We start from the raw sequence: 14,432 nt of genomic DNA, 5'->3' as shown, positions 1-14,432 counted from the left end.
TAATTAATACTAAATTATTCAAAAAAAAATCATGTAAATCACTATATTGTTAAAATAGATACTAAACTGACTTTCTTTGTTCGCATTGCATGCATTAATCCAAAACTCTTTTCCACCTTCTCTTCTACAATTTAGTTTTTTTTTTTCATGAAACAACTTTGGATGTTACGAATTTACAAACCAAAAATCAAACAACATTTTTCCTTGATATTTGACACTAACAGTCAAATCGAATTGAGTATAAGGTATGTTCTGTATTTGATCTACCGTACCAATCATCGAATTGTCTCTTGGAACTCGTTGGCAGAACTTTTTCTAAATAAAAACATTTGAATAGTTTAGTGACCTAAATGAAAACTTTCAAATAATTCAATGACTAAATTGTAACTTATTTTAGTGACTAATGATATAGTCTATCGTTCTTTTTCATGGAAACTATCAATTTTTTTTTGTATAAGGATGATTCAAACTCAATTTATTCTTTGGAAAGTGAATATTTGTTAATAAACAAAATTATCCAAATTATTTAGGCATCAAATTAATTTTTTTTAAATACTGAAGTAGAATATTCATTATATTTAAAAATAAGATAAACTACATAAATAATCACACAATTATAAAAAAAGCAATCATTTTAGACCTCCAAAAATAAAGAAAAAATTTATAATTTAAATACTCACGTTATATAGTTCAATCATTTTGGTTACTCTTATTAAAATCACAAACAACAAACTGATGTGATGGTTAAAAATCAATATAATAATAATTTTAATTTTCAATTTTTGCATATTATATCAATTCAATCATAATTTTAAAAAAATTAACCCTCAATTTTTACAAACGACCTCAATTTATCCTAATTCTAAAAATACAAAGAGATATATAAAAATAAATAATATTTAAAAAATATATAATAATAATTTTATAGTTTATATTAACATTCATATTAATATATTAAATAAAATAAAAATCCTTTCCTTCTCTACCTCTCCTCGCCCCCACCGCCCCCCACTGTTCCCCCTGTCCCTCCCACCACCCCACTCCACCCCACCCCCGTCTCCATCTCCCACTCTCCCCCGCACCACAGGACGGATATGGTCAAAACCATTGAGGAAGACCTTGTAGATATTCATACAGATGACACTGTATACTACACCTTGTTATCTAATATATATGGTGAGGAAGGAATTTGAGAAGGTGAGATCATTAATGAAAGGCATAGGTCTTAGGAAGGTCTTAGGAAGGTGAGATAATTTTATTTAATATTAATATGAAATTTGTTATTATATTTTTTTAAAAATATGTATTTATTTTTATATATTTTAAATTTATTATTACGTTTTAAAAAAATTATGTATTTTTATATATTTTGATTTTTCATATGATTAAATTGATATAATATGTAAAAATTAAGAGTTAAATTTATTATTATACTAATATTTTTAATTATCACATCAACTTATTGTTTGTAATTTTAACGAAAATGAACAAAATAATCTAACTCTATAATATGACATTAGTGCTTAAATTACAAATATTTTATTTTATGTGCTTAAAATTAAAATTTTTGATAGCAAGTTGATTATCAGTGGACTTTACCCACCACCAATTGTGCTAACTTCTCTTCAATATTCCACTCTTGTTTTAATATTCATTAATTTTTGAAGTACAAAATTGATGTGTAATGGTATTCTAGTCTAAGGTTATGATTAAGGCCGCCATCTAAGGACTAAATTGGACTCAAAAGACAAAAAAATAAGAAGTCATAGGTTTAATCACAAGTCAATTAATACGTTGAATTTATCTATTTTCAATATTTTCAGTTCAACTTATGATTCAAAGGTATATCGTATTTCCATATTTAAATATATTATTTATTATTATTTTCACGATGTTACGTTTTAGTCGTTTATGTTAATGCGTTGTAATATTAAGAATAATGATTAGTTTGATTGTTTTTGAAAGGTTGTTAGTCAAATTCAAATCTTTTTAAAAGGTTGAGGGCTAAATTTAGCTAAAAATTAAAAGAATAATGATTAAATTGACAAAAAATATAAACATTAAGGACTTAATTTATAATTATGCCAAAATTAATTTTTCATATGTATTAATATATTTCAATCATAAAAATTGAACCAATATTTATTTAATTACATTTTCTTGAAATCCCAACAAATGTGGAGAATAATTATAGTTAATATGTTAAAAACTAACTCTTGATTCACTTTGATTGAGTTTAAAGTTTTATTTGATAAACCTTAATTTTTAAGTATTGAATTTAATTTATAAAATATATTTTAGGACATAAACAGTATTATTATATCTGTTCTTTTTGATATAATACTTAGAACTAGCTATAATTCTTTCCTAATTCATAAATAGAAGGATAATATGTTTTAGTGCACCCGAACTCTTATCATCCTGTATTAACAATAATACCCATGCCAATTGAACTAAAACTCAATTGACAAACATAATCAACAATTATATTAAAATTTTGAATGAATTATATGTTTCTAAAATTTTCTAAATATAAAAAAAAAGAACATCCAAATTTTATCAAGTGGCAAATTTTACTATTAAATAAATAAATTTAATTTATATGTTATTAAAAAAATTCAAATAACGTCAAATTAGAATAAATGTAGCATTTCCTTATTTGATGTTTAGTATAAAGTTAAATTTAACTTTAATCGTTTATCAATTTGACCATTATTATTTTTAAGCTAAATTTAGTCATTAACCTTTTAAATAGAGTCGAATTATTGTTCTTTTAATGAAAATACTGATTAAAATGCTAAATTTTTAAATATGACCACCCCACATACTTCATTTAAAAAAAGATTATTTTTATGAATTTTTTTATAAAATTTAAATTATTTGTTGTTGTGGCATATAAGATTAATAATACCATGTCAACATGCAATACACGTATGTCACATAGGTTGTTACACCAATATTATTAAAAAAAATAAAGTTTTGATCAATATTTTCGTTCAAATCGTTTTGACTCTTTTTAAAAATTTAATTATCAAATTTAGCTAAAAAATTTTAAAAATATATAAACATTAAGGTTTAAATTTTATATCATACATTGATTTTTTTAATTATACAATTATTAAATTAATCTATTAAGATTAATTTGTCTCGATCTTATAGAGAAAGACCTCCCAATTACATCCACATAAATAAAATAAAGGCTTAATATAATATTTGATATTTAAATTTGACATTTTTTTTAATTTGGCATCTAAATTTTTTTGGGTCCGAATTAATACCTAAATTTAACATTTTTTCTTAATTTTGTACTTAAACTTTTTTTTAGGTTCAATTGATACTTAAATTTATTAAATGTTATACAAATTACGTAAAACACTAATGGTGTTAAAATTTTTTGTTATGCTACAAAAATATTGTCAGTATTAGAGGAATTTCACGTTAAAAAAATATATATTGAGTTATGCTAAACGAATTAATATTAAATAAGATTTTTTAAATCCCCAAATTAAAAGAAATTCATTATTTTCAATTAATTAAATAATTAGTTAAATAAATAAAACTAAAAGTAGTGAACATATAAAAAAATATCATATCATCTGTCACATATTGGTCATACATTGATTATTTTTGTTACTTCATAAAAAAATAACATTGTTAGTATATTAGAGTAATTTGTAAAATGTTTGATAAGTACCAAATCGAACAAAAAAAAATTATGTACCAAATTAAGAAAAAGAGTCAAGTTTAGGTACCAAATTGGACTCTCAAAAAGTTTAAGTACCAATTTAAGAAAAAATGTAAAGTTTAGGTACCAAATTAAGAAAAGTGTCAAGTTTGGGTATCAAATTGGACAAAAAAATTTAGATACCAAATTAAGAAAAAGTGTGAAGTTCAATTACCAAATGTTATATTAAGCTAAAAATAAATTAAAATAAAAAAATTAATAATTAACAACATTATTTTTATAAAATTTTAATTTTAAATAAAAATAATAATTTCCAAATATATTTTCAAATTCTGCCCCGTATTTCACTTCAAGCTTCTTTCTTATATATGACTAAACTCAGCTTGCTTAAACCTTAAAAACCAACAAATCCCTTTATTTAATTTTAAAAAAATGAAAAGAGAAGAGATTATTAAGAATAGGCAATTCATCGCTGATAAGAAATGGTTTCTTCCGATTACAGTCGCCGGTCTTATCGCCGGAGCTCTACTTATTTCAAGCTCCATGATGAAAACCACCGATTACTCTCTTCTTTGCTCTCTCTCAAAATCCCGACCGGGAACTATCAACGAATTCTCCACCACGGTGGATCAACTCAAAGCTATCATCCATTACGCGACGTCACGTATCGTCCCTCAACAAAACTTCCGTGAGATCTCCGTTACATTCGACGTTCTCCAGAAACGATCTCCTTGCAATTTCCTTGTGTTCGGACTCGGTTACGACTCGCTGATGTGGACTTCACTTAACCCGGGAGGTAACACTTTGTTCCTGGAAGAAGATCCGAAATGGATCCAAACCGTTCTCAAAGATGCGCCGAGCCTCCGTGCACACGCCGTGAAGTACCGTACTCAGCTCAAACAAGCCAACTCTCTGCTCGCGCATTACAAATCGGAGCCGAACTGTCACCCTTCGAAAGCTTACTTGCGTGGCAACCATAAGTGTAAGCTAGCCTTGACGGGGTTTCCCGATGAGTTTTACTATACGGAGTGGGATCTGATCATGATCGACGCACCGCGCGGGTATTTCGCGGAAGCTCCGGGGAGGATGGCGGCTATATACTCGGCGGCCGTTATGGCGAGGAACCAGAAAGGTTCCGGCTGGACGCACGTGTTCTTGCACGACGTTGATCGGAAAGTGGAGAAGGGTTTCGCCAGAGAATTTTTGTGCAAGAAGTACTTAGTGAAAAGCGTGGGAAGATTATGGCATTTCGAGATCCCGCCTGCTGCTAACTTGAGCAGCCATGCAGGTCATCGATTTTGCTAAAATGCACCCTCTTGTTTTAAAAATATTAAACTTATTACTATTACTATTATTATTAATTATTAATTATTATTATTATTATTATTTTTATTTTCCCTTTTTTGTAAATAAAATATTTTAATATTTGATAATTTGACACGTATTATATATAATGATAAATTATATACTTTTTTAAAGTAGCTTTTTTTTTATAATTATTATATTTTTTAATAATAGTTGTAGGTGAAATATGATTGTGTTGTCCTGTCTGTTGGTTCCACTTGATTGTTTCAGACAATAAAAGCCTACCAGTTTTTACTTCGGTTAAATTTTGAAATTATATTATGCATAAATTATAGATTTAGTCCTTATTCTTGAGATAAAACAACATTTAATTTAGAGAATATAGATTAAATACACAACTTACACATAGTGCAAGATTAATAATACAATTTAACCAAACGAACTTAATTGCTATGTTTTGTTGAGGATTAAAATTTCAAATTTTAAAAAATACATGAACTAAAATCGACCAATTTGAAAAAATATAAGAATTAAAATTAACTAATTTTGAGTACAATGACTAAATTTATAATTTACATATAGTACAAGGAGTAGATTCAAAATCTGTATATAGTATAAGGACTAATAGTAGAATTTTACCATTGACGCACATACGTAGAAGTCTCAACTTGGTTACTGATAAGTCAACAATAGTCGTTGAAAAGGAAATTCCACTTGTATTAGTGGAAATGCTTGCTCTTTAATAGTAAAAAAGATTGACAATAGATTTGATATTTATATATATAATTTTTAATATGTGAATTAAATAATATTATTAATCTAATATTAAATATTCAAAATTCAAAAAATTAAATAATATATGTGAATATTTGAATCTATTATCTGTGAATTTAAATAATAAATATATTCTATTTTCATTTATTATATTCGAAAATTTAGGATATTTAAATCCAGAAAGATCTTGTAGAATATTTGCCTATATTTGATTTTGCATGGTTGACTACCATCCCTATCAAATAGGGATTGAATGGGTCATTTGTAATTTTATTTCAATAAAAATAATTTATTAAATACCGAAAATCTATAATATTTAATTGTGTTTATAGATATTAATTAAACCAACCAATCTAAAACATGCTATTAAAAGATCATTAAAACATTAAAAACTCTTTTGCTTAAATAATAATGTACTAATGGCAGGGACGATCATGAATGAACAGACAACAGTCTTGGCCCCGTTTAATTTGGCCATATTGTTTTGTAGATTCTTTTTGTAATTTTATAATTAATAAAATGATAAAATTTTTATCTTACCCCTTCAAAAATTTAAATTTAATTTTGCTTCACTTGTATAAATGTCAGTTTTTAAATATTTCAAGGCCCAAAAAATAAATAAGAGTAATAAAGAATGGCGCCACCATTTTAATATGTAAAACTTTTTTTTATAGTGATTGATTTTTTATTATTTAAAATTAAAGTTAGTATTTTATTTAGTAGAGTAATAGAGAATGGCGCTACAACCTTCAAACTTTTTATTTTTAGTATAAAACTAAAATTATTATTTTAAAAGTTTGACGTATTAAAGGTGGTAGCTCGATAAAATAAAATAATAATTTTAGTTTTAAATTAATAAAAAATTTGAAATATTAAAGTGGTGACGCTATTCTCTATAACTACACCATTATTATTTATTTTTTGACCCCCGAAACATTAAAAATATTAATATTAGACAAGTATTTATACATGAGGCGTTAAATAGATTGACCTCTAACTTTCACTATTCATTTTAAGTCATTTATGTACATAATAAAAAAAGTGGATCATTTTTGTAATTAATCAAAATTTTTAGATTATTTTTATAAAAAACCCCAAATTATTATTTAATTATAAAGTATATAAATACCAATATAAAAATAAATTTTAAACAATAAATCGAGCTGCCATGCAAAGCTTGTGAAAGAGGTCTACTAATTCATGCATCGAATACAAATATATATTTCTATTTCAAAGAAAGAATGATAAAATAATATATGCCATTAGCATACTAATTTTTTATTGATAAAATAAATAAACAAATACATAATCAAAATACAAGTTGACATGTTTTAAGCAAAGTGTTAAAATACAAATTTCATCAATGATTCTATATGCCTATATGATAGTGCCTTTTGGTTAATCAAAGAACATTAATTGACTACTTAAAAGAAACTGTAAAAAAAAAAAAAAATCCAATGATGAAGAGTAAGGGCAATTACATTGGCTACTTACTTAATCAGATTACAAGAAGTATTTCATCCGATTATCTCTCCTCATAGCATTGTATACGGCTTGAACCTGGTGGAGCGAGTTTGATTAGAGTATGTACAATCCGATGAGTCTCGTATCTGGCTACATGTGTGCATGTATATGAATGCCATCGTGTATGTGTATGTGTATGTGTAGGTGAATTCGTGCATGCCTGTGTGAGTGCAAGAGATTGAGAGAGAAAGAGAGAGACCTGTTCACTAGAAACGACCTGAACGGGACCGATGTTGACAGATACATATTTTCCCCTAGATGATACCTTACGCCTCACTCGACCCTGTTAGGAAACCTTGTCAATGTAGTATATGTATATATATAAATTTTGCGTTCTAGCTTTTGCATGGATGACTAAATGCAACTTCTTGATAAAACAAAGGAGAAAGCAGAAGACAAAATGGAAATAACAGTTCGTATATAGATGCCGATGTTATTGACCAGGAAACATTGTAGTTCAAGCATGTTCTTCCCTTGAACTCAGGCTTACAGCAAACGAATTATGTTCCTCGAAAAGTAAGGTTTTTGGTTGAACTAGTGTCACCAAGCAATAAGTTAAACCGGTTTCAGCTTCAAGACAAGTCAGATATCTCCTTGGGCAAAGCAATTCCAATATATCATATCTCTATTCATGATCTAAATACTTGCCATTTCTTGAAATACCTCGTTGAACAACCCGCAACAAAGTCTTTCAGACTTATGTTGGCAGTTATTCTGTAGGACTGAGATTTTTCAAATGTCTGAGTTTGTACTTACTTTCAATGGTTGTAGCAGTTCTCATCAAAACTCCCATTTAATCCTTCAATGTTCTACTTCTATCAAAATTTCCAAATTCTTTCCTCGGTCAAAATCAGCCTGTTAGGTAATACTTGGATGATATAATGCAGACTCCCAAAGTACCAATTTATAAGGTTTAGTTCTATAGAATCCAGGACTGTGCAATACAAGAGGGCAATGCATGTACGTTTAACCGAAGCTGTGCTAGTTGAGATATTGCCTCTACATCAGCTGTGGCATACACACCTAACAAAATGGCTTCTACATAAACTAACAGTAAATGAAGTCCAGAAGAGCTCTACACTGATATTATGAGATATCGTGAATGTTTTCAACATCACAAATACCAAGGTTCATCTTACTTACATAAACTAAAAACCACAAAATCTGTTTTTTTGTCTATATTCAAATGCATAAATAACCAGATATATCAAACAATAATTGATTTTCACTATACAAAATGAGTAAAAGTACCTCAGGAATTGGCTGTTGTAACACGGATTCCACAGCAACAACCATAGCTCGCACAAAATCATCACCTCCAGTTCCTATCGCTATAAATCCTCTAACACAAGGATATGAGTTGACCTGACAAGGTAAAAAGAAACAACATAGCAGGCAAAAGAATATCAAAGCTTTTTTCTTTCAGCATCTAAAATATAATAACTTCCAAGTACCACAGACATAGTTTAAAGGCGAATGAACAGCTGTTGTCTCAAACCGCTTGAGAAAACTTCGAATTAGGAGGTGATATGACATACCGTCTGATCCAAAGCAAGCCATTCATTAGTTGAACCATCGGCTACTGTTCCACCAATAACCACATTTGTTGTTTGTCCAACTCTCCCTTCTGTCTTTGATACCTCTGAAATCGAAAACCAAAAGTCTATATCAATAAATCTAATACAAATTCCTCAACAAGTAAAACACAATGACAACTAGAACCAAAGCAAAACTTTAAGCAGGCATCAAAGTCCATTTGTAAACTGATATAACTAAAGAACCATGTTATTTGCTTTTCAAGGGAGACTGGGAGAGTAGTTCCTTCCTATTTTACTCGAACTCGGGTGTATCTGGATCCAACATTGATAAGTTCAACTATTTTAAGTAATTTTATGGGTGGATGTAACTAAGAGGTCCCTCTCTTATAGAGAATTGATCAAATTAGTCTCTCTACTATTAAATGGATCAATTTAATCCTTATAGTATTAAAAAGAATCAAATAAGTCCAAATTGGAATAAAATTAATATTTACTATTTAAAAAATATCACCCACTATTTAGAAAAATTAATATTCTTAAAGTCTACTTATGGTTCTATAAATAAATTTTTTTCTTTTTATGGTGCATTTAATAATAGAGGGACTAATTTGATCCGGCCACCTCCCTAGTATTACTAGTATTTGGAAAATCCTTGAAAAGTCATATCCGTATCTATATACGAATGCATTAGACATTGAAGCAGCATACTGAACTTCAATATTCTTACTTAAAGTTTCTAACTTTAAAGCTGCTAAGCAGAATTATGTGTTGAATATTGGCAATATCCCACATTAGGAAAAGATAGAAATGGAGGGGGTTTGGTTTGTTATATATAGAACCCCTCCCCCTTTGGTTGTATTATCCCAAAATCTTCTCCTTTGTAATATTTCTAGAGGAAATATTAATTTGGTAGTGTCCGAGGACGTAAGCTAAATTGGCCGAACCTCGTTAAAACTCTGGTATTTTATTTCTTATTTGTTTGCTTTTATTTAATAGCTTTATATTGGTTATATTTATTTAGTTATTATTGCTATAAATATCTAAGTGAGTTCTGTCTAGTTGTTGGGTTTTAAGCGGGACCATTGTGACCCCTCCAATTTAACTGGGAATTTTCTTAGTATAATTGTTGGCATAATAATTATCTAAATATTTCTGATAATATTGTTATTAATATTATCGTCGCTTCCGCAACAATTGGTATCCGAGCCAAGGTTTTGTAATATGCTCTGTGTTTGCAGCTTAGTCTGATCTTACACATCAGAAACATTTCCTAAAGCTTGTGGGTATTCTGCATTTGGTGGCTATTAAGTAGAAGCTATGGCAAAAATGACAGAAGAAAAACCATCCATATCAACAACTTCCACTTCGTACATTTTGCCGAGGATTGGAACTGCAAATACGAGATTTGTAGTGGAAATTTTTGATGGAACAGGTCATTTCGGCATGTGGCAAAGTGAGCTTCTAGATGCCCTCTTTCAACAGGGTCTAGATATTGCCATTGAGGAAGAAAAACCAGAAGGGGTTGATGATAAAGAATGGAAGACCATCAACCGATTGGCATGTGGTACAATTCGATCATGTCTTTCCAGAGAGCAGAAGTATACATTCAGTAAAGAGACTTCTGCAAGTAAATTGTGGAAAGCATTGGAGGAGAAATTTCTGAAGAAGAACAGTCAAAATAAGTTACATATGAAGAAAAGACTGTTTCGTTTCAGTTATGTTCCTGGTACCACGATGAACGAGCACATTACCAATTTTAATCAGCTGGTGGCTGATTTGTTGAATTTGGATGTGACTTTTGAAGACGAAGACTTGGCGTTAATGTTGTTGGGATCGCTTCCTGAGGAGTTTGAGTACCTTGAAACTACTCTACTTCATGGAAAATCGGAAGTAACTTTCAATGAAGTAACTGCTGCATTGTATAGCTATGAACTACGCCGAAAGGATAAGTTGAAAGGTTCAAGTGAAGCAGCAGTGGAAGCATTGGTAACAAGAGGTCGTCAGCAAAGTCAGTCTAAGGGGAAGAGAAGAAAGTCCAAAGGTCGAGCTGTTGCCAAAGATGAATGTTCTTTTTGCAAAGAAAAAGGACATTGGAAGAAAGATTGTCCAAAATTGAAGAAAAAAGGGAAGACTCCGCAAGATGCAAATGTTGCAGAATGCAATAGTGAAGCAGAGTCAGACTTTTCTCTTAGTATGACATCTTCAACATTACATGCAGATGAGTGGATCATGGATTCTGGTTGTTCCTATCATATGTGTCCCATTTGGGAATGGTTCTTTGAATTTCAAAAACTAGATGAAGGGGTTGTTTACATGGGTAATGATAACACGTGTAAAATAGCCGGGATAGGTTCAATTAAACTGAGGAGTCATGATGGATCTACTAGAATTTTGCGGGATGTACGATATGTCCCAAAGTTGAAGAAGAATCTCATCTCTTTGGGGTCGTTAGAATCTAAAGGCCTAGTTGTGACAATACGAGATGGAGTTCTTAAAGCAACTTCAGGAGCATTGGTGATGTTGAAAGGCATAAGAAAGAACAATCTGTATTACTACCAAGGTAGTACAGTGGTCGGGACAACAGCAGCAGCAATTTCGAGTACCAAGAAGGACGCTGAGGCAACACAGCTGTGGCATATGCGTTTGGGCCATGCTGGTGAAAAATCCTTGCAAACTCTAGCCAAGCAAGGATTATTGAAAGGTACAAAGACTTGCAAACTTGAATTTTGCGAGCATTGTGTTCTGGGAAAACAACGAAGGGTGAAATTTGGCACTGGGATTCACAATACTAAAGGTATTCTGGATTATGTGCATTCTGATGTATGGGGACCGTCCAAGACTCCATCACTTGGAGGAAGACGTTATTTTGTCACCTTTATTGATGATTTTTCCAGACGAGTTTGGGTGTTTCCTATGAAGAACAAAGATGAGGTGCTTGAAGTTTTCCTTAAGTGGAAAACTAAAGTTGAAAATCAGACAGGAAGGAAGATTAAGGTTCTCCGATCAGACAACGGTGGAGAATATAAAAGCGATCCTTTCCTGAAGATATGCCAAGATTGTGGCATAGTAAGGCACTTCACCGTAGGTGGAACACCGCAACAGAATGGGGTGGCAGAGCGTATGAATCGAACGCTTGTGGAGAAAGTTCGATGTATGTTATCTAATGCTGGATTAGATAGAAAGTTTTGGACTGAGGCTGTGACGTACGCTCAACATCTCATCAATCATTTGCCATCATCTGCTATAAATGGCAAGACTCCTTTGGAGAAATGGTATGGAAAACCTGCTACTGATTATGACACCTTGCGCATTTTTGGTTCTATTGCATATTATCATGTGAAAGAATCAAAGTTAGATCCAAGAGCAAAGAAGGCTCTATTCATGGGCTTCAATGCTGGTGTTAAGGGATATCGTTTGTGGTGTCTAGAGGCAAAGAAGACGATAATCAGTAGGGATGTTACCTTTCATGAATCTGCCATGTTGAATAAGGTAAATCCAGAAGGAGTGAGTAGTACTTCGCAGCAGGTGGAGTGTACTCCGCAGCAGGTGGAGTTTGAGCAGAGTGTGGTAATTCCAGCAAAAGGTACCACTAGTGATTCTTCATTGGCAGATGCAGAGTCAGATGAGGAAGAGGTTTCTACCCAAGAACCTCAACAGCAATCAGAGCCAATTGCAGTCAGAAGGCAGAGACGAGAAATTCAGAAACCTGCTCGTTTCACTGACATGGTAGCTTATGCACTTCCAGTTGTTGATAATATTCCATCCACTTACACCGAAGCCATTCAGAGTTTAGAGAATTATAGATGGTTAGGTGCAATGGAAGAGGAAATGCAATCTCTAGAGAAAAACAAGATGTGGAAGCTGGCACAACTACCAAAAGGGAAGAAGGCGATTGGTTGCAAAATTGAAGACACTATTGAAGTTTGTGTTATGAGAAGATGTTCGAAGATGTGGAATATCGCCAAGGTGGAGATTTGTTGAATATTGGCAATATCCCACATTAGGAAAAGATAGAAATGGAGGGGGTTTGGTTTGTTATATATAGAACCCCTCCCCCTTTGGTTGTATTATCCCAAAATCTTCTCCTTTGTAATATTTCTAGAGGAAATATTAATTTGGTAGTGTCCGAGGACGTAAGCTAAATTGGCCGAACCTCGTTAAAACTCTGGTATTTTATTTCTTATTTGTTTGCTTTTATTTAATAGCTTTATATTGGTTATATTTATTTAGTTATTATTGCTATAAATATCTAAGTGAGTTCTGTCTAGTTGTTGGGTTTTAAGCGGGACCATTGTGACCCCTCCAATTTAACTGGGAATTTTCTTAGTATAATTGTTGGCATAATAATTATCTAAATATTTCTGATAATATTGTTATTAATATTATCGTCGCTTCCGCAACATTATGATTAATTAAATCACACTTCTCTTGGCTCTTTCCTGCTTAAACAATTGAAAAATGTAATCTTCATTGGCATTGCTTCAATTTATTCACTAAAAAAAGCTACATCAACCTCTTTATTAAAAAAACCAACTAAATATCTTTAATTTATCCAAATTTCTCACCAAGTAATAAACAAAAATTCATCCCAAAAAGGAAATTCAAAAAATGAACCTGAAATTGCTTTGAGAACAGCTTCCTGAGGAGGTCCTTGATCAATCTCATCCTCCGATTTCGACGGAGTTTCATTTCCAGAGCAACTCGGTTTCTGAATCCCATTCCAAAAGTGAACCTCTCGAGCCCTAACAACCATCGTACCGTAACATCCGCCGCTCCCTCTCTTCGCGGCGGCGGCGGCGGTTGTTGTTGTTGTTGTTCCGAAGCTCCTCAAAGATAGTAAATCCCAGCTCGGCCGTAGAGGCCTCCACGTCTCCGTCATGAAAATGGAACGTAATACCGCTCTGCACGCCATCTCCGATCCTCTTGTTTTGCTCTTTTTCTTCTTTGAAGTTATTCCAATCTTTTGGCGTTTCCTTTATATATATATAAAGGCTTTGTTCGTTAAATTAACGATATTTTTTCTCTTTCACTGGTTTGGTTATTTGGGCGCCCCAATTTTTCGCTTAGCTAGGCTTTTTAACCTGATGAAGTTACGTAATTGCCCTTTCTCTTTAACTACATCACTCACTCGATCCTCTCAATTGGACGTTTCGAGTTAATTTTGATTCGAATTTAATTTTTGTTGGGTCAATTTGAGGTTGAACTTTAAATTATTTTAGTGTTATTTGAACTGAACTAGATCAATCAGTTGGATCGAGAAATTGTTGGTATATCGATGTGAACTAAAGTTATTTGAATCAAATCAAGAACGAATAGAGCATGGTTTAGAGAATAATATCGAACTAGTTGATTTGAGAATTAGTATAAACTAGTTGAATTGAATTTTTAGTAATTTATCTAATCAAATCGGACGTATTGGTTGGATCAACAAACTATTGTTTGATTGATTTGATCATTAATCCGATTCTAAATACCTTATTGCAAACATAAAAGTTGACCTAATTTCTAATCGAATATATTAGAATTGATAAAAAATTAAATATCGAGACAAAAATTGGTAATTGAACTGATTCTATAAATTTTTTTTTATTTTATAATTTTTTTAA

At 31.2% G+C, this 14,432-nt stretch overlaps 2 protein-coding genes across 2 annotated transcripts; one reads left to right on the top strand and one right to left on the bottom strand.

Annotated features, from left to right (window-relative positions):
- Positions 1-4,042: 4,042 nt before the first annotated feature.
- Positions 4,043-5,046, top strand: LOC107933342 (probable methyltransferase At1g27930). Its single transcript, XM_016865528.2, has one exon. The coding sequence runs from the start codon at positions 4,118-4,120 to the stop codon at positions 4,988-4,990; it is 873 nt and encodes a 290-aa protein (XP_016721017.1). The 5' UTR covers positions 4,043-4,117; the 3' UTR covers positions 4,991-5,046.
- Positions 5,047-7,005: 1,959 nt separating this feature from the next.
- On the bottom strand, positions 7,006-13,880 carry LOC107933356 (uncharacterized). Its single transcript, XM_016865540.2, has 5 exons — positions 13,441-13,880; positions 8,827-8,930; positions 8,540-8,653; positions 7,488-7,571; positions 7,006-7,324 (listed from the first exon to the last, which is right to left on the bottom strand). The coding sequence occupies exons 1-5, from the start codon at positions 13,736-13,738 to the stop codon at positions 7,268-7,270; spliced, it is 657 nt and encodes a 218-aa protein (XP_016721029.1). The 5' UTR covers positions 13,739-13,880; the 3' UTR covers positions 7,006-7,267.
- Positions 13,881-14,432: the final 552 nt, after the last annotated feature.

Source organism: Gossypium hirsutum, chromosome A04 (assembly GCF_007990345.1).
Source record: "Gossypium hirsutum isolate 1008001.06 chromosome A04, Gossypium_hirsutum_v2.1, whole genome shotgun sequence".
NCBI classification, from domain to species: Eukaryota; Viridiplantae; Streptophyta; class Magnoliopsida; order Malvales; family Malvaceae; genus Gossypium; species Gossypium hirsutum.
This window is presented reverse-complemented; position numbering and strand designations above follow the sequence as displayed.

Bases quoted from the DNA above. Each gene is read 5' to 3' on its own strand.
- LOC107933356 (XM_016865540.2), bottom strand. From the start codon at position 13,738: ATGGCGTGCAGAGCGGTATTACGTTCCATTTTCATGACGGAGACGTGG. The intron at 8,654-8,826 runs GTATGTCATATC...TTACCTTGTCAG, and splicing joins GGCTTGCTTTGGATCAGACG to GTCAACTCATATCCTTGTGT. The intron at 7,325-7,487 runs GTCTCTCTCTTT...TCGCTCCACCAG, and splicing joins AGGTCGTTTCTAGTGAACAG to GTTCAAGCCGTATACAATGC.
- LOC107933342 (XM_016865528.2), top strand. From the start codon at position 4,118: ATGAAAAGAGAAGAGATTATTAAGAATAGGCAATTCATCGCTGATAAG.